A 19,014-nucleotide genomic window follows, 5' to 3' on the forward strand; every position below is an offset into this window, starting at 1 on the left:
TGAAGTCGACGTATCTTAGATCGAATTCAAATTACTTCGCGCCCTCACGGCGCTGGATCGACGGCCGCGGCTCCCCCGTCAACTTTGCTTCCGCCTCTCGCACAGCTGGAGTTCAGCAGTCGACGGGAGAGCGATCGGGAATTGATTTATCATGTCTACACTACACGCGATAAATCGATGCCCAATAGATAGAACGATCGTTACCCGCCGATCCGGTGGGTAGTGTAGACGTACCCTAAGAGTTGGATCAATTGAGCTTTTTTTGGTAGGGGAAAAAAGAAAAATCATACCCCAAACTGAAATAGTTCAGCTGGTACAAGAATTCTGGATAGGCCCAACTTTGGGACTTGTCAATATACCAAAGTTACACAATTTTAGCTATCCCAGTGTAGTTAAAGCAGGACAAGCCTCATAGTGTGGACACGCTTATACGTATACAGCTGTGATCATACTGGTCCTCTCCAGGAAGGGAGATAAGCTGTACCAGCATAAGGCACCTTTATACCAGTATCACCACGCTAGGGGTTGTATTGGTCTAATTATATCCCTACAAATATCATATCCCTAATAGTATTAAATCAGTACAATAAGTGCGGGTAGACCAATTTTAGTGCATGTCTCCCTCTAGGGTGACCAGACAGCAAGTATGAAAAATCAGGCTACAGAGTGGGGGTAATAGGAGCCTATATAAGAAAAAGACCCCAAAATCGGGACTGTCCCTATAAACACACAAAACACACACTCTTCACTGCAGAGTTAACTCAGGTGATCAGTACCCAGGCTAGCTTAACCTGAGGTGTGAGCAGCCTCACTGCAAAGCCCTGCCCGAGCTATTGGGTACATCTTCACTGCAATAAAAAGGCCCCTGGCCTGGCCGTGGCTAGCCCGGATCAACGGATGCAGGCTCATGGGGCTATAAAATCACAGTGTAGACATTAGGGCTCGAGTTCTGAGAGGGCCCAGCAGTGGGGGAGGGTCTCTGAGCCTGGGCTCCAGCCTGAGTAGGAACGTCTACATTGCTGTCTTTAGCCCCGTAGCGTGAGCACCGAGTCAGCTGAGCCAGTCTCAGACTGGTTGGTGTGAGGGTATTCTTTGCAGTGTAGATGCAACCCGCGACTTCTGGGAGCAAATCCCATGGTTCTTTATGCTGCAGTAAACTGAGCCGCTCTACCATTCTTTCCCTGGGAACCGTGGGAGAACTTGTCTGCCCTTCTAGTCACATGGGGGAGATTGTGGGAAGGCATTGCAGGACTCTTAGCACTCCAGGGGTTTAGCTTGCATCCATACTGCAAAGTGGGAAGGTTACCCTTCCAGCCTGAGAGAAAGCAGTGCCTGGGCTAACGTGTGAGTGTGAGTTGGGGGGGGATAACACCCAAGGAAAGTGCTGCAGCGAACTGTGAAGTGAAGTGAAGACACAGCCATATATTAAAGCTCACCAAATACACGCACTCCACAAAGCAAGCTGCTTGGTCATTCACCTCTAATCTAATCAATGATTTAAAAAGAAACCAAAATAAAAAAAAATTGACGCTGAAGGGGAACAGAAAAATTCCTTAAATGTTTTGAAGTCAACAATATTGAATAAAGTGCAAGGTATTGTAACAGTGGCATTAATTAAATGCTAAGTGACAGAATTGGGAATAAGGACATTACACCAGTGCTGAAATTAAATGAGGAATTGATTGAAAAGAATCATATTAAATTCAGAACACCACAGTACAAGACCGATCACTGCACAATAGTCTCTAAGGGTTTTACAGTGATTTAAGTCAATTAAAAGTTTAAAAACTAAAAATGTTACAAAACTGGTTGTGACTAGGTGTTAGGAACTCCACGATGGTGGCAAATATGGGTTAGCTTCTCTATTACACACACACACAAAACCAGTTTGACATGGTTCTAATGTGTAGAGAAGGATTATGCATAACCTGTTAGAATAAAAACAAGGAATCATTGTAGTGGATAGGGCACTGGACATGGAGTTAAGAAACCCAAGTTCTATTCTGCCACTGACCTGCTCTGTGCCTCAGTTTCCCCATTTGTATCAGAGAGATAATGCTACTTATCTCCTCCCTGCGCACTGCATTCCTTAGTTAATAAGGTGCATGAAGACCCTCCGATGGAAGATGCTGTGTTAAGCACAAGATAATCTTTGTAGTTTTTCCAGTCTCTCTGCAGGGTGGAATGTGTGTTAAGACAAGAGATAGAGAAAGGATGATCTAGTGGTTAGGGCATTAGCCTGGACTTGGGAGAGCTGGGTTCTATTCCCTGCTCTGCTACAGACCTTGGACAAGTCATTTCCCTGCTCTGTGCCTCGGTTTCCCCACTTGTAAATTAGAATACCAGGACTTCCCCTACCTCACAGAGCCGTTATGAGGACAAATACATTACAGAGTATGACACACTCAGATACAACAGTAATGGGAGTCAGCTAAGGACCTAGGACAGAGAGAGACACACTGGCTGGCCCCAGCCCCTTTGTTCTGCCATAAAAATTTTGGGAGCAATCCAGATAGACCCATTTCAAAATCTGTTCCGATTTCCCTCCTCCCACCACAATTCCATAGGGCTGGAGCATGGCATGGCTTCCCCTCCAAGCTCCCTCTGGCTGCGCTCCTTGCCCGATCTGCGCCACGGTCCCTACCTGTGTTTACGGCTGCTTTCCCTTTCAGCAGCAGCTTGAGGCAGTTGGGCTGGTTGTACTGAGCACTATAGTGCAGAGCCGTGTTCCCGTCCGGAGTTGCCTTGTCCACGTTCCCCCTGCATAGTCAAGCAAAGGCAGTTGACGACGCCCGCAGCAGCAAAGAACTGTGTCAAACATCTCCCACGGGAGAGACAGTGCTGCCTAGTTGGGGGTCTGGGAGTCAGGAGATGTGAGTTCTAGTCCTAGCCCTGCCACTGACCCGCTTGAACTTGGGTACGTCACTTCCCCACTCTGTGCCTCAGTTTCCCCATCTCTAAAATGGGGAGAAGGCTCCTGCCCTGCCTCTTGTGGGGGATGGGAGAATCAGTGGCTCTGAGATCCGTGTATGAAAGATGCGCTGCCAGTCAACACCAGAGAGATTTTTGTTCCCACACAGGGGGAACTATGGCAAGAGAGTCCTTCTCCCTCCCTAGTTCCTGACAACATCGTTATTCTCCACATTCCTTCTAGTCCGGCTTCATCCTCCTCATGCTGAGAACGAGGGGCACGGAATTCCAGCTGGGGTCTTACTGGAGGCACACGAAGAGCAATTACCTCTGTGTTCCATTGTAGAATACGGCCAAGCAGCCAGCCCATAATTACACGGGCCAGTGGACACTTACTGCATAGACCTTATGGCAGCCATTCTAGGTCTCTCTTCCACCACCCCCAGTTTCCAGGCATCTCCCCCTTCCCTGCACCATCCTCTGCCTTTTGGATTAGTCCTTCCCCCGCGATTTGTTCTAAATCAAATCTCTCTTATTTTCTGCCCCAATTTCTAACCTCACTTGGTACCTTTGGATTAATCCTCCGGCCTTGCAATTCCTCTCATGTTAGGGTCAGCTGCAAATCCCACCAGCTTTCTGATTAACCACCTTCAAATGCAGGTGATGAAGGCCAGACCCAGCAGAGAATACACCTCCAGTGGGTCTCCCAGGCAGGAGAGCTCAAAGTCGCATGGATTTTTCGAGTGGAGCCTCCTCTCCCACTGTTGACCAGACCCGCACCTGTTTAGCTTATGAGACCTGACATGTTCCCAGCCCAAGATGCTATGGATGTCAGCCTGCTGCCTGCCACCTGCCCTCCTCCCTGGATGAGGCTTACCCATTCTGAATGATGAAGTCCACCAGCGGGAGGGAGGACTTGTCTGCATAACGCACAGCCAGGTGCAGAGCCAACTCACCCTGGTCCTGTCACGGGGAGGAGGAGAAGCAAAATTAACCCTCTCTGCACTACAGCACAGCTTGGCACGGCACGTTCAGTTCACAAGAGAACATAAGAACGGCCGTACTGGGTCCATCTAGCCCAGGAGCCTGTCTTCTTACAGTGCCCATTGCCAGGTGCCTCAGAGGGAATGAACAAAACAGGCAATCATTGAGTGATCCATCCCATCATCCACTCCCAGTTTCAGGCAGTCAGAGGCTAGGAACACCCAGAGCATGGATCGCATCCCTGACCATCTTAGCTAATCCACCAATGGCTCTATCCTCCATGAACTTATCTAATTCTTCTTTGAGCCCCAATCATGGCAGCCTCCCAGCAGGGGTTGTGGGTTTGATGGCCACTCATCTCCTGAGAACCCTGCAGAAGTGTCCTCAACCCCAGAGATGAGGAGGAACATCTCGTGTCGCTTAGCATCAACTGCCTAGGCAAGGGACAGCAGGATCCAAGGGAAATTCTGTTTGGGCCTTTTCAGTTGTGAGCTGCTCAGAAGGGCTGGTGGAAATTTTTGCATTGAAACCATTTATTGATGGAAAATTGGATATTGACAAAATGGAAATTTTCCATTAAAAAGTGTCTGTTTTCAAGAGAAAATTTTCAATATTTCATCAAACAAGTCAAATGCTCAAAAAAGTGAATATTTCAGTTCAGATAGCCTGCTGTGGTGCCTCTTGGGAATTTTAGTCTGGTTTCTTTAGGTCATCATTCTCCTCTATAAGCCAGGTTTCCCAGCTGAACTACATATCCCATTATGGATCATCAGAGTACCCAGACATGATGCAACTGCCTCCACTTGCCATGAGATAGGCCCATGATGCATCATGGGAGAATGTAGTCTGAGCAGGGAGCCCAGCCTATAGAGGAGAATGGGAGCCAGAGGCACTCAAAGTACAACTCCCATGAGGCACCATGGCAGCATTTCAGAATCAAAATTTCAGTTTTCAGGTTTTTTTTCCTCCCGCCAAACAACTGAACTTTACAGTGGAAAATTTCAAAACAACATGATTTTTTTTCCATTTAGTCAAAATTTTCCAAAGCCCGTTTTCCAACCGGCTCAAATGCTCGGATCAAACCAAGATCAGCAGTGTTAGCATGTCACTTCTTCACGATGCTACGTAGGCAGGAACTCTCACCCCCCAGCAACCCCCTTTGTGGTGTGACTCTCTATCCCCAGCTCATCTGCAAGGCCCCTATCCCGTCCACTTCTGCTGTGTGGCTTATAGTGAACCTAACTGACTTGTGTAAGACTCAACAACAGAACTGCTGTTTCCTGTCCCCTAACCTGTCTGTCTGTCCATTCTCAGCCTATGACCCCCTTGGGGCAGAGCCTGTCCCTCTGCATGTATTTGGAAAGCCCCAAGCACACAGCAGGCCCCAAAAGAAATGGCTAATACATGGCAGAAGAAGTACTTGGGAACAGGACCGGCTTTAGGAACTGCGGGGCCCTATTCGAATACCCGGCAGCGGTCTGAATCTCTGGCGGCACTTTGGCAGCAGGGGGTCCTTCCCTCGCTCCAGGTCTTCCGTGGACCCCCCCAACCGCAAGGTGAGTAAAAAAAAAAATTTAAAAGGCGCGTAAGGCACTGGGCTTTCTTAGACAGGGGCGCAGGGCCCGATTCCAGGGAATAGGGGAATTGGCCTAAATCCTGCCCTGCTTGGGGATCCTTGGGCGGAAGTTAGAAGACCCTGTTTCACCTGTCAATGCCCCTGTACAGACAAGAGTAGCCACGTGTCACTGGCATGCCAGCAACAAGATGCTGGGCTCCACACTCTTCCAGAGACGCGGATTTCAACAGAGCAGGAGAAGGAACAAGCTTTGAATCCACTTTGGACACATCTTCCCTCAAGCTGCAGAATCACACGGTTCAAATCCTCTCCACATGCTCCAAAGCTTCACCCCACCCGTGTTAACCTGACCAGTTCCCTGCCATTGCAGGGGCCTCGGGCATTGGTGGCACCTTTGTCTCTCCTGTTCTCTGCCTGGGGAATGCACCAGTTTAGCTTCCTGAGGACTGAAATGCTTTGGGCTTAACACAGGGGCATCTGGGTGATATTTAATGGCCTGCGATATACAGGAGGTCAGACTAGATGATCAGAGGGTCCCTTTTAGCCTTAGACACTCTGAAACTCATCTAAGCCAGTGCTGCAGCAACAGGATCCGCGAGTCGCACCACAGCACGGAGATGGGATCACAGCTGCCGTCAAGCATGAATCACGGATTGTAGAATTCAGCCAGCGCAGTGTGAGTGACACCATGCAGGACGGCGCTGCCAGCCAGTCTCATTTATGGTTTGCATTAGCGTAGCACCTAGGAGCCCAAGGCACGGACCAGGCCCCTAGCGTGCCACGCGCTGGGCAAACGCAGAACAAACGGTCACTGATGGCTTCTGCCCCAGACAGCTGATAATCCAAGTACAAGACACGAGATGGCTACAGATACGCAAGCAACGCTCACCTGGCTGTCAGGGCTAGCCAGGGGTTTTGCAAGATCGTGCCCCTCCGCAAAGGCGTGTAACAAGGCAAAGAGATCCCGGTTGCGAATGGCTTCCCAGAGCCGGTGCGGCTCATCCCTGCTGGCTTTCTGGACATACTTGCGCTCCATGTATTTGGCCACGATATATTCTTTCCTGGCGCTCCTGTGGGCGGGAGGGAGGGAGCTGGGTCAGAGAGGTCACACTCACACTCACCCAGCCTTGCTGCAGATTCCTGAGCTGAGGCGAAGTCAGGCACGCTGGACCAAATAGATCTCTCCCCCTCACCCCCCCAGAAAGGAAAGGCGTGGCTGGCCCTACAGCACTGCTAGAGAGACAGACCGTCACCTCTGGACTGACTCCTCGGGCTGGTGGATTTTGGACAGGGGGCTGAGGAGCTTTGGATTCAAGCCAGGACAGGGGCAAAGCAAGAGTAGGAAATACACCCCCAGACAAGGGATGAGACAGCAGGTCAGGTTTGGAGGAAGCTATTTGCTGATCGCCCCACCTAGAGGAAGGTGCCACCTCCACCCTCCTCCCAGGTGAGCCCATGAGAGCGAGCAGGTCTGGGTCTGACACACACCCCCTCATGAGCTCGCTCCCCCGTGTCTTACTCACATATCGCTGCTTGACGAAGGCTTCAGATTCCCCTGCGCTGGCAGCGTGGCCTCCATGATTTCGTTAAACCGGGCGTTTCCAATACTGACCGCCAGCTACGAACGAGAGGGGGAAAAGCAGCCCCGTAAGCACAGGTGCTTCTGTGCCTGGGAGCCTCGTGGCTTGACATGCCTGCCGGTTAGTAGCGTTTTGCTTCACACCTCGGAGAAAGGAGAAACCCCAAAAGAAAGAAGCTAAAGAAAAACTATAGTGGATACATCCATCCTTCCCTAGAGACGGGTTGAGGCCAAGCCACGTTTCAGGGCTGGATTCAGGAGAATCTGTGAGAGGACCTTGCAAGATCTCTGCCGTCTAGAACGACGGGAACCTTTGAAATCTAGTCCGAGTGTCACAAAACAGACCGGCTCTCAATCTGGGCTGCGCTAGGCTTAGCTTTCATGGCCACGCCTGTGAATTTGGGGCTCTGAGGAAGGGGACAGAGTGCTAAGGAGAAGCAGAAAGGAGGAGCAAGGAGACGGAGGTCCCCTACGCACAGGAGCCGCTTACCAGCAGTTCAGAGGTGCTGAGAACGTCCAGGGTCAGGGACTGTATGCGGGAGTAGTGCACCCCCAGCTCCCGGTGAATGCCTGAGCACTCAATACATGTCAGGATGCCCAGGTTGGTGGAGAGCCACGTGGGATCTGCAAGGAAGTGGTACAGGGCCAGTGAGCGAGCTGTGACAGCCCCCCGGTGGCACATCCTTCCCCGCATCCCTGCCTGACTCCTGCACTCTGGCACCTCCTTGCCCATTGCAGGTCGGCCGCTTAGTCCTTTTCTACCCAGATCTCCATATGGCATCACTGGAGAAATCCCTCACCTTCACCCTTGCCCCGGGATCGCCACCCTTCCCAGCTGGCATCCAGCTTCCAACAACAGCCGGGTGCGAATGCCCACAGGCTCACGCGTGTCCAACTAGACCACAGAGATGGCATGCGCATCCCAGTCTGAGCCAGCAACGGGTTAAAGCCACCAGGCAAAGCAAAGCTTACAATGCCAGTGACGTGACCAGTGCCAGGCTACGAGCACCAGACCCATGCACGCTCCGAGACTGCGCCTTGCAACAGGGCTTCGCGGCATCAGAGTGCCCCCATCACCGACCTACCTGGGGCCCCGCAGTCACAGCACTGCTTGTTGCCTGGCATGCCCTTCACCTCGCCGATGACCAGCTTGGTGAGCTCCTGCAGGCCAGCGTCCGTCACCCCCCCGGCGGAGGCCACACAGCCGCTCGGGTCACCCTTGAAGGCGTTGCTGAGAGCTTCATCCTTGCTGTTCTGGAGCACGGACACCCAGCTGGACAGGGAGGAGGAGAGAGGAGATGTCAGACAGGGACCCAGGCAGCGAGGGACAAGTGGAATGGAAACCAAGGAGGAAGAGAAACAAAAAGACTTTCTAGGCTAGAGAAACAGTACGGTGGGTAACGGGTCCCTGCCTCTGCGCAAAGCTCCTATCTGGAGCACAGAAGGCACCGTAATAATAATACAAAACAATCCTGAGCACAGTTCCTCAGCAGACCTCAAAGCGCCTTGCAAAGCAGGACAGTATTATCCGCCTTTCATACAGGAGGAAACTGAGGCACAGAGCAGGGAAGTAACTTGCCCAAGGTCACCCAGCAGGCCAGTGGCAAGGCCAGGAACAGAACCCAGGTCTCCTGACCCCCCGGCCACTGCTCTACCCACTAGACTCCACTGCCTTCACACTGCAGAGTGAGGATGCAAGGTGCTCCCTCTCTGCAGGGGCCAAGCACAGTGTCTTCACATGTGGTGTTCACAACCTCTGTGGGATCCAGGAGCCAGACAGCGGGCATAGGATGTAAACCTACAAAGCAGAGCATCCTGCCATGGGAACTGAGTGTCCTGTATTCTGCAGTGGTGACACGGGGCCCCAGACTCAGTGCAACGTTCTGGCTCGCACATCTATGCCCCCCTGCTCTGTGGGCAGAAGCCCGACTGCTCAGTTATGTCTCAGAGCCCCAATCCTGATGCCAGCCAATGCAGAACCTGCTGGATCTCAAGTGGTAGGGGCCTGTGCCTCCACATTTGCATATGCAGAGGAGGCAGCTGTCCTGTTCTCTCCTGCAAGGCCTGTAGCCATTCCCACTCAGGGAAAGGAGAGGATTGGCAGAGAGGATGGTTGCTGTCACTTACACAACACACTCCTGTTCATCCTCAGCCTGGAAGTGGTATGTCCTGTTATCTGCAAGGAGAGGGAGAGGGGACAGGTGAAAGGGATGCTTTCAGTATCTGGGAAAGCCCATGATCTCTGGCCAGGTCAGAAGCACAAAGCCAGCTGCTTCAAGAGGCTGGATAATTTTAGCAGGACGATCTATGCAGCATTGTGAAATAAAGCTTTTGGACTTGTACTTCTGGAGACCTAGTTCAAATCCAACCTTGGGCCACAAGTGTTATGAGTTTGGTAGGTCTTGCCGCACTCCACTGGGGACATTTACACTCATCACTTAAGGATCCTATGATAGGCACCTTCCACTTGGGGGAGGCCTGGAATTTAAAAAAGAGGCAGGAGGAGGAAGAAGGGTATCTATAGCTCAAGAGGGCTGAGATGCATTGGTGGAGCTGCGGGTGGGCAGAATCATAGAATATCAGGGTTGGAAGGGACCTCAGGAGGTCATCTAGTCCAACCCCCTGCTCAAAGCAGGGCCAACGCCCAACTAAATCAGAATAGCTAGGATGTAGGTGAGGAACGAAGGCCAGTTCAGAGCTGGGAGAACTTTGCACAGAGCTCAGTTACGCTAGTTCTGCCTCTAGCCCCCGATGGCCATCTCTCAGTTTGCACCCCAGTTAAAAATACACCTTCTCTGTTCTCTCTGAGGGGCTGCCCTGGGAGGGGGGAGGTCCTAGCCAGAGAGATGCCTTAAAATCAATTTACAAGACCCAAAAACAGGGAGAGCTCAGAATTGTAGAGCAGATGCAATGTCCTATCCTGGACCTCGAGAGCATGAGATACCGGGGCCCACATCTGTAAAGATATTTAGGCGTTGCTGCGCTCAGCACCGCAAGGCCTAGCTGACTTAGGAGGCTAAGCACATTTTCAAAAGGGATTTAGGCACTTCGGATTTTGGCATCTAAATCCCTTTTGAAAATGAGTTTAGGCTCCTAAGCCAGTCAGGCTTTGTGGTGCTAAGCACAAGCAATGCCTAAATACTAGAGCTGTCAATCAATCGCAGTTAACTCACACGATTAATTCAAAAAAATTAATCACAGTTTTAATTGCACTGTTAAAACAAGAGACTATCAATTGAAATGTATTAAATATTTTGGATGCTTTCCTACAGTTTTCAAATATATTGATTTCTATTACAACACGAAATGCAAAGTGCACAGTGCTCACTTTATATTATTTTCATTACAAATATTTGCACTGTAAAAACGATAAACAAAAGAAATAGTATTTTTCAATTCACCTCATGCAAGTACTGTAGGACAATCTCTATCGTGAAGGTGCAACTTACAAATGTCAAATTTTTTTTGTTACGTAACTGCACTCAGAAACAAAACAATGCAAAACTTTAGAGCCTACAAGTCCACACAGTCCTACCTCTTGTTCACCCAAACACTCAGACAAACAAGTTTGTTTACATTCACGGGAAATAATGCTGTCTGCTTCTTGTTCACAATGTCACCTGAAAGTGAGGACAGTTTTAGCTAGCATCGCAAGATATTTACATGCCAGATGAGCTAAAGATTGATATATCCCTTCATGCTTCAACCACCATTCTGGAGGACCTGCGTCCATGCTGATGATCGGTTCTGCTCAACAACAATCCAAAGCAGTGTGGACCGATGCATGTTCATTTTCATCCTCTGAGTCAGAGGTTGATTTTCTTTTTTGGTGATTCGGGTTCTGCAGTTTCTGCAACAGACCATTGCTCTACATGCTCCACACCTCATCCCTCTCAGATTTTGGAAGGCACTTCAGATTCTTAAACCTTGGGTAGAGTGCTGTAGCTCTTTTTAGAAATCTCACATTGGCACCTTCTTTGCATTTTGTCAAATCTGCAGTGAAAGTGTTCGTAAATCAAACAACATGTCCTGGGTCATCATCCGAGACTTCTATAACATGAAATATATGGCAGAATACAGGTAAAACAGAGTCAGAGATATACAATTCTCCCCCAAGGAGTTCAGTCACAAATTTAATTAACACATTTTTTTTTTTTTAAATGAGTGTCTTCAGCCACCATTCCAGAGGACATGCTTCCAGGCTGAAGTATGAAGGGGCATACAAATGTTTAGCATATCTGGCATGTAAATACCTTGCAATGCCAGCTACAAAAGTCCCAGGTGAATGCCTGTTCTCACTTTCAGGTGACATTGTAAACGAGAAACGGGCATCAGTATCTCCCGCAAATGTAAACAAACTTGTTTGTGTGAGCGATTTGCTGAACAAGAAGTAGGACTATGTGGACTTGTAGGCTCTAAAGTTTTGCATTGTTTTGTTTTTGACTGCAGTTACCTAACCAAAAAAAACCTGACATTTGTAAGTTGCACCTTCATGATAAAGAGATTGCACTACAGTACTTGTATGAGGTGAACTGAAAAATACTATTTCTTATCATTTTTACAGTGCAAATATTTGTAATAAAAATATTATAAAGTGAGCACTGTACACTTTGTATTCTGTGTTGTAACTGAAATCAATATATTTTAAAAATGTAGAAAAACCATCCAAAAATATTTAAATAAATGGTATTCTTAGTTTTTAAATCACTTGACAGCCCTACTAAATACCTTTCCAAATCTGGGTCCGGGGCACTCTCACGTTCTCCTACTCACGTGTCACAAGGTCGAAGCACTTCTTTTCCTCTGGGTGAGGTCTCACTTGGCAGGTCAGCAGGTTCAGCTTCACAGGAGGCCGGTTGATCTGGGAGAGGAGGAGAGCGGGCAAGTGAAATGGGAAGTGAAGTGAGCCAGAAGGACTGCCAGTCGCTGTTTAGGAACACAGCCATTGTCAGGCAGGATCAGACCCAGGCTTCATCTAGTCTCTAGCAGTGACCGGCACCAGATGCAAGAACCCAACATTAGAGAGATGAGATGTGGGATCATCTTCTCCCTAACCTCTAATAGTCCAAGATGGGAAGGGCAGTACAGCCTAGTGATAGCACACTGGACTGGGACTCAGGACACCCGGCTTCTGTTCCCAGCTCTGCCACTGGCCTGCTGGCTGATGCTGGAGAAGTCACTACCACCCCCTCTCTGTTCCTCAGTTTCCCCCATATGTAGAACAGGGATAATAAGCTCATCTACTGATGAAAAGGCATTACAAAAGAGCACAAGGTTTTCCAGCGTTTGGGCCAGCATTAACTATGCTAACTCTGGATATTCTTGTTATGTACAGAAATGCCCAGGCCCTCTTAGAATCTTGCTGAATCTTCTTTTGCAGAAGAATCCGAGCCAAGGCAGTTTTTAAGCTGCATTTTACTCCCTCTACCTGTAGAGGGCAGTCATTCTTTCTACCTGAAGTGCTACTGATTGTCTAGTCTGGAACCTCAAGGTATCACTTATGCTCCCTACCTGAAAAGGTCATAGAAAACCTTCTCCAGCATGTTCTCGCTCTGTGTCTCATTTGTTTATGTCAAATGAAGTGGTTATGACGCACCCAGTTTGGGGTTGCTTTACAAATCCCAAGCCTGGGTGGAGTTTACCAAAAGTTTAACGCACCAGAGTTCTAAGCAAACCTTGGCAGAGTTATGGACTTGCATGTGGAGGATGCAGATTCAGGGGCCAGATGGACCTCTAGGAAACAAACCAGCCAACCTTTGCACAGCTCTGTATGGCATTATGAGATCGCAGGAAGGGGAGCTGCCAGTTTGTTGAGAGACACGTGAGGAGCAGTGGATGAAGAGGTACAGACTGATCCTTTAGTTTAAACTAACAGGTTATCATTAGTAGCACGTGCTCTCAGGCTGCGATTTGAATGGGTGTTCGCAGTCCCAGTCATAGGAGGTGCAGTTCACCACACAGGCTTGAATGGATTTAACCTACAACTTCCATACCCATAAACAATCCCTCATTAAGACAGCTCCATGATAGCCTGAACCCAAGCCCCACCCATCCGCCAGCGCCCGGCCTTACTGTGCTGTGCGAGATGGTGAGGCAGCCATATTTCACGCCACACTTCCTCTTCTGCCACACTTTCCGGATTCTAGGTCAGACAGAGAAAAGGGAGTGAGGGTCCACTTTGTACCCCTGATACCCAGCTTCTCCCACAGCCCTGGTGACCCCCATGACCCCTCATCTCGCTGATGGGCTTTAATAGGGAGTATCGCTTCCTGGGTGAACGTAGCCCTTCCTTTAACTCACCCAGTGGAAAAATACCCCTGCTCAAACCCTCTGACTGCCCAGTCTTCTCAGTCCACTGTCTGCTTTCGCTCCAAGTGCCTCATCTCTTCCCTTAATCCCGACGCACGCCTTCTTCCCTCAGTACCTGAGGCATTTCCTACATCAACTCTTGGCCCATTGTGCACAGGTGAAACACTTCCTTCTCCTTGGCAGAGTGCTGCTCCGATTAAGAAGCGGCTTGCTATGCTCATAGAACGGGCCTTCTTCCTTATCAAAGGGAATTTGGTGCCAGGCTGGTAAACCTGAAGACTGAAGTCCAGGAGAGATGCTTGCAGAGTAGGCTTCCTCACCAGTCCTGCGCTGCAAGGACCACATCTTGGAACAGTTCATCTCCATCAGGTGCTGGCCTCTCCGCCGAGGCTCCCAATGTGGGTAGCAGTTAGTGCCAGGCTTGGAGAGGACTTGTGTGGGATGTGGGCACCTATCCGCTAGGGAATGGATTCACGCCACCGAATCTTTTCAAACCTGACTCCTAACAGATGTCAGCTGGCAACAGGAGCGGTCACTCCTGAGCTGGGCTACCGGCAAACCAAAGTCCTGTCCCAGGCTCCATATCTTATCAACCCACCAACCATCCAGCCCCCTGGTCCCATTTTTTCCCCTTTCCACCCCAAAGGATCCCAGCTATATGTACATTCAAACAGCAGCCGGACAGCGTAATTTCTAATGGGTGTGTAACGCACTAGCGCTGCTCAAGCGAGTGACTAACAATAGCAGTGTGACTGTGATGGCTGGCAGCTTGTGCTCGCTGCCCGGCAGCTTGTGCTCGCTGCCCGGCAGCTTGTGCTCGCTGCCCGACTCCATACCCAAGGGCTCAGGCGGGACGGTGCTTGGGTAGCTAGCCCACGCCAACGCAGCCACGCTTCTTGAGCAGAGCTAATGCATTTACAGCGGCCTGAGCTGGGAAGTCCACCTCCCAGGTGCTGTGGGAACGTCCCTTGCGTGCAAGCACACGCACTGGGCAGAGATGAGGGCTTTTGAGGATTCATAGTTTTAAGGCCAGAAGGGATCGTTCGGATCATCTGGTCGGATCGCCTGTGGGGCCCGCACCAAAGACCCTCCCTCAGTAATTCCTGCATCGCTTGATCCTTCAAGAGCCTCATCCTATGGCCACCAGCCTTCCCAGATAACATCCGCTCTTAACGAGCACGCGAAGAGTCTATCTGAAACAGGAGCGAGCAGGAACCAGCTCGTACACACCCATCACTTTTCTTGCACAGGAAGCCCGACTTTTCCATCCCATACTGCTTGTTCCCTTGGTGCTGGTGGATGCTGTAGCCGCTGCCAGAGTTCTTCCTGAGCAGGTTTTCCTGAACTCACCAAGGACAGAACAAAAAAATAAATATATATATTCAGAGCATAGGCCTCAGGGTCTGTTTCTGTGCTGTGTCACGGCCCTCTTGCCCTGCCAGGGCCTGATCCTGCATGACTGGGCCAGCAGAGAATGCCCCAGACCTTCCTCTTACGTTGTCCTCATTATCTCCAAACGCCCTCCAACTTTATTATGGCCATTTGGAGAATCACTTAGACCTCCACCATCCTGACTTCCTGGGGCCTTCTCCTTGATCGCTAACTTCTCCTTTCCCATCATCCTTCGGAACCTCTAGGACACTTGACTTACCCTTCTGGCCAGTCTCACCCAGCTTCTGGCTGCTTGCAGCTCGGTTCCTGACCCTTTCCTACCACCACTGTAACACTACCCAGGTGGCTAGCGACGCATACCAACTCCCAGTCAGGGAACCTCTCCTCCCACATGGCATCATCACGCTCTCAAGGCTGAGCCCTCAGCAATTCTTCTCTTGTTCCCCTTCGGCACTTCCCATACAGCTCTGGCCATCACATCTCTGTAGGTGGCTAAGCTCAGCTTGGTCTCTGACGCCCTGGAAGGCCCACTGAAGGCCAAGGGAGATTTCAGTAGGCTTTGGATCAGTTCCTGTTCTACCTACCCACCTGCCTCAACTCTGGTTGCTCCTGGTTACCCAGAGCAAAGTCCATGGGTAACTGGGCTGTATCTCTCTGTAGAAAATCCAGGGTAGGACTCACATCAGGAGGCCTAGCGCCGACTCTGTTGGCTATTCTCCCAGTGTGCTAGGCCCCTTCGTTGCTTAGCACCATGGAGGAAATAGGCCAGGAGCCTCACCTCTTTGTTCTCCAGCTGCAGGATGCCTCGGAGGGAGTCGCGGATCTGAGTGAGCTCCTTCACCTCCTCCTCCTGGGCCTGGTGCAGCTGCAAAGAAAAGCAGCAGCAGAAGACATTAATATGATCAGCCATGTTACTGCCATCATTAGCCTCTCTGTCCTCAACAACAGGGGGAGCAGTGGGGGCGGGAAATGGTCATCTCTCTAAGGCCTGGTCTACACTACGCGTTTAAATCGATTTAAAGAGTGTTAAATCGATTTAACGCTGTACCCATCCACACTACAACGCCCTTTATATCGATATAAAGGGCTCTTTAAATCGATTTCTGTACTCCACCCGGACGAGAGGAGTAGCGCGTAGCGCAAATTCGATATTAAAAATTCGGAGTACGGTTAGTGTGGACGGAAATCGACGTTATTGGCCTCCAGGCGGTATCCCACAGTGCACCACTGACCGCTCTGGTCAGCAATCTGAACTCGGATGCAGCGGGCAGGTAAACAGGAAAAGCCCTGCAAACTTTTTGAATTACATTTCCTGCTTAGCCCAGCGTGGAGCTCTGATCAGCACGGGTGGCGATGCAGTCTCAAATCCAAAAAGAGCTCTCAGGCATGCATGGACCGTATAGAGGAGATACTAGACCTGATCGCTGTATGGGGAGACAAATCTGTTGTATCAGAGCTCTGTAATACAGAACACGAAATGCCAAAGCGTTTAAGAAAAAAACTCCAGGATACACAGCCGCTGCGTGACAAGTGTGACGGGAAGCCAGAGACTCAAATGGACGCTCATGGAGGGAGGGAGGGGGTACTGCGGACTCCAGCTATCCCACAGTCCCCGCAGTCTCTGAAAAGTATTTGCATTCTTGGCTGAGCTCCCAATGTCTGTAGGTTCAAAAACACAGTGGTCTGGCGTGGTTCAGGGAACAGCTTCTCAGTTTCTTTCCCCCCTGCCACACATGAAAGAAAAGGAGAGAAATCATTCCTTGACTACTTTCAATGTCACCCTATGTGTACTGAATGCTGCTGGTAGACGCGATGCGTTACAGCAGTGAAGAGCAGTATCCGACTCCTCTCCCTCTTCCCCCCCCCCGGTGGTAGACGGTGCTGTAGGACTGCCCACCATCCTCGAGAACCCCATGCCTGATAATTGCCTCAATATCAATGAGGGAATGATTCCTGGGTTACTCCCAGTAGATAGGACAGAACAGCTAATAAGCATCTTCATCCCATAGCAAGTGGGGGCTTCAGCCCCCCCGCTCCCTTTCCAGTGTAAAGAAAAGATTCCGTACTGCCCTGGACTGTCATAGCCCGGGAGGCTGCCTCCAAGTCTCTGTTTCTTTTTCCTGCATCTTTCTTAACTTCATGACACAAATGTGGCGGGGACACTGCCCACGGTAGCCCAGGACAGGTTGGGGGAGGAGGGAAGCAACGGGTGCGGTTGTTGCAGGGGCACCCCCCGTGAATACTGACACGGAGCAGCTGTGCTCTCTGATAAAACTGGTTCTCTAATACAGCTTGCTCTTATTCTAGGCAGGACCGGACTCTATTTTTAGAAACCATAAGGGAGGGATTGACTCAGTCCAAACTGAGTCAATCCCAATTTTGCTTTCAAAAATTTTGAGCCAGGGGCACTCATGATAGCCAGCAGGACAGTATCAAGAGAGGGAGAGATAACCGTCATCTCGATTGCCAGTTTACTTCCGGCAGTAGACAGTACAGAAACGACCCGGTAACCGTCTCTGCTATCATTGCCAAAAGCAAGTGAATGCTGCTGTGTAGCCACTGGAGTATCGCCTCTCTGTCCGCGGCATCCAGTACACATACGGTGCCGGAAAAAAAAAAAAGCTGAACGGGCTCCATGGTTGCCGTGCTATCGGGCGTCTGCCAAGGGGCAATCCAGGGAAAAACGGCGCGCGAAAGGATTGTCAGCTGTGTTTCCCGGAAGGAATGACTGACGACATTTACCCAGAAACCCCAGCGACAAGTAAGATACAACCCTGAATTCTCCAAGGGGCGGGGGAGACTGCGGGAACGATGGGATAGCTACGGAAGTGCTACCCACAATGCAATGCTTCAGAAATTGACGTTAGCCTCGGAGCATGGACGCACAACGCCGAATTACTGTGCCTAGTGTGGCCGCATGAAATCAAATTTATAATATCAGTTTTATAAAACCGATTTTAGCTAATTCGATATTATCTCGTAGTGTAGACGTGGCCTAAAGTAGAGCAAGAACATAGGAACTGCTAGGTTGGAACAGAACAGGGCCCATCTAACCTGGTTTCCCATCTCTGAAACAGGACAGTGGCAGAGCTGGTTCTCATGTATCCACTCGTTCACAAACACACTCGCAGATGTCTAGTAGATTGGAGAGGTCTGATTTTCTGTTACAGAAGTCATGCTGGTTTATCCATTTGGATGATTTAAAATTCCCCCCACGTTACTCCGGCAAGAACTGTGCACATACAGCCCCAGCTCCCTACAGCCCCTATTAGCAATGTGTTCCAGGTACCACTTCATCCAGTTTTCCTAGTGCTTCAGAAAGGCTCACTACTCTGATTCATGGGACCACCCACACCATCTTTTTGGAAAGGTAGCTGGACTCCAGTGTGTTGTCTCTTGAAAGTTCATGGATCCCTTGGAATCCACTGTAGGGAACAAGTAAAGGGCCTGACCCCTGACCGAGAACACTTACTGCATGTAAAGATGTGGCGAGTTTCTCAATGAAAGGGTAGAGATTCTGAGCAGCCTTCCAGCCATCTTGGAAGAAACTGAGAGAGAGAAAAATGTCATCCAGAGGCATTGCAATACCATTCATCAATCATGGACAGGTCCTTCACAATCAGCTACAAGAAACCTGCTGTCGGCACTCGGGAGCTCCCATGCTGGCCCTCTGAGCCAGCGCTCACCAAGGACATCATCAATCAAGGTCATGCCCACTTCCAAACCCAATGGTCACGCTTCCATTGTGCCTATAGACATTCAGCTTACAGCAGCTAGGGTATAAGCTTGTGATTCACCCAATGTGCTTCCCAGGGGCAGAATGGGCAGCTAAGATTCCTCCCCTTCCCTGAAATGGACCACCAGATCACTCCCCTCTCATTACAATCAACCAGCATGGGGGGTTGAGGCCAAGCCTCTCACCTCTCATCATTCAGGGCTTCATCCCCCCTGCAAAACATGTAGGATCAAACTCCACTCAGTTATTCTAGCCTAGTTGCGGAGTGACTCCAGAATCTGGCACAGATTTGGGCTAAAACCAGAGCCCCAGATCTGAACACCTCCAAATTTGGGGATGTTTGAAATCCAGGACTGGATGCATGTTTTATATGACAAGCTCATCTCCTATATTGTTCTGAAGCAGCCTTCACTAGAGACAGGTACGGGGTCTAGAGGTCAACTGCCATGGATTCTACTCCCAGCTCTGCCACTGAACTACTGTGTGACCTTGGGCATGTCCACTCACCACACCTCAGTTTCCCTATCT

The 19,014-nt window shown here is 50.0% G+C and overlaps 1 protein-coding gene across 3 annotated transcripts in view; it reads right to left on the reverse strand.

The window, feature by feature from the left end:
- ASAP3 (ArfGAP with SH3 domain, ankyrin repeat and PH domain 3) overlaps nt 1-19,014 on the reverse strand; it is a 79,924-nt gene that overhangs the window by 11,940 nt on the left and 48,970 nt on the right. For all 3 annotated transcript variants that reach the window (XM_075060904.1, XM_032802863.2, XM_075060903.1), the window contains exons 8-19: nt 18,223-18,298; nt 15,529-15,615; nt 14,589-14,698; nt 13,122-13,191; nt 11,823-11,910; nt 9,177-9,225; nt 8,135-8,322; nt 7,540-7,673; nt 6,994-7,088; nt 6,360-6,540; nt 3,788-3,873; nt 2,645-2,760 (exon numbers count right to left, since the gene is read on the reverse strand). In XM_075060904.1, coding sequence (XP_074917005.1) covers nt 2,645-2,760; nt 3,788-3,873; nt 6,360-6,540; nt 6,994-7,088; nt 7,540-7,673; nt 8,135-8,322; nt 9,177-9,225; nt 11,823-11,910; nt 13,122-13,191; nt 14,589-14,698; nt 15,529-15,615; nt 18,223-18,298 — 1,280 coding nt within the window. The remainder of the gene's footprint in view (nt 1-2,644; nt 2,761-3,787; nt 3,874-6,359; nt 6,541-6,993; nt 7,089-7,539; nt 7,674-8,134; nt 8,323-9,176; nt 9,226-11,822; nt 11,911-13,121; nt 13,192-14,588; nt 14,699-15,528; nt 15,616-18,222; nt 18,299-19,014) is intronic.

Source organism: Chelonoidis abingdonii, chromosome 25 (genome assembly GCF_003597395.2).
Source record: "Chelonoidis abingdonii isolate Lonesome George chromosome 25, CheloAbing_2.0, whole genome shotgun sequence".
Taxonomy (NCBI): Eukaryota; Metazoa; Chordata; order Testudines; family Testudinidae; genus Chelonoidis; species Chelonoidis abingdonii.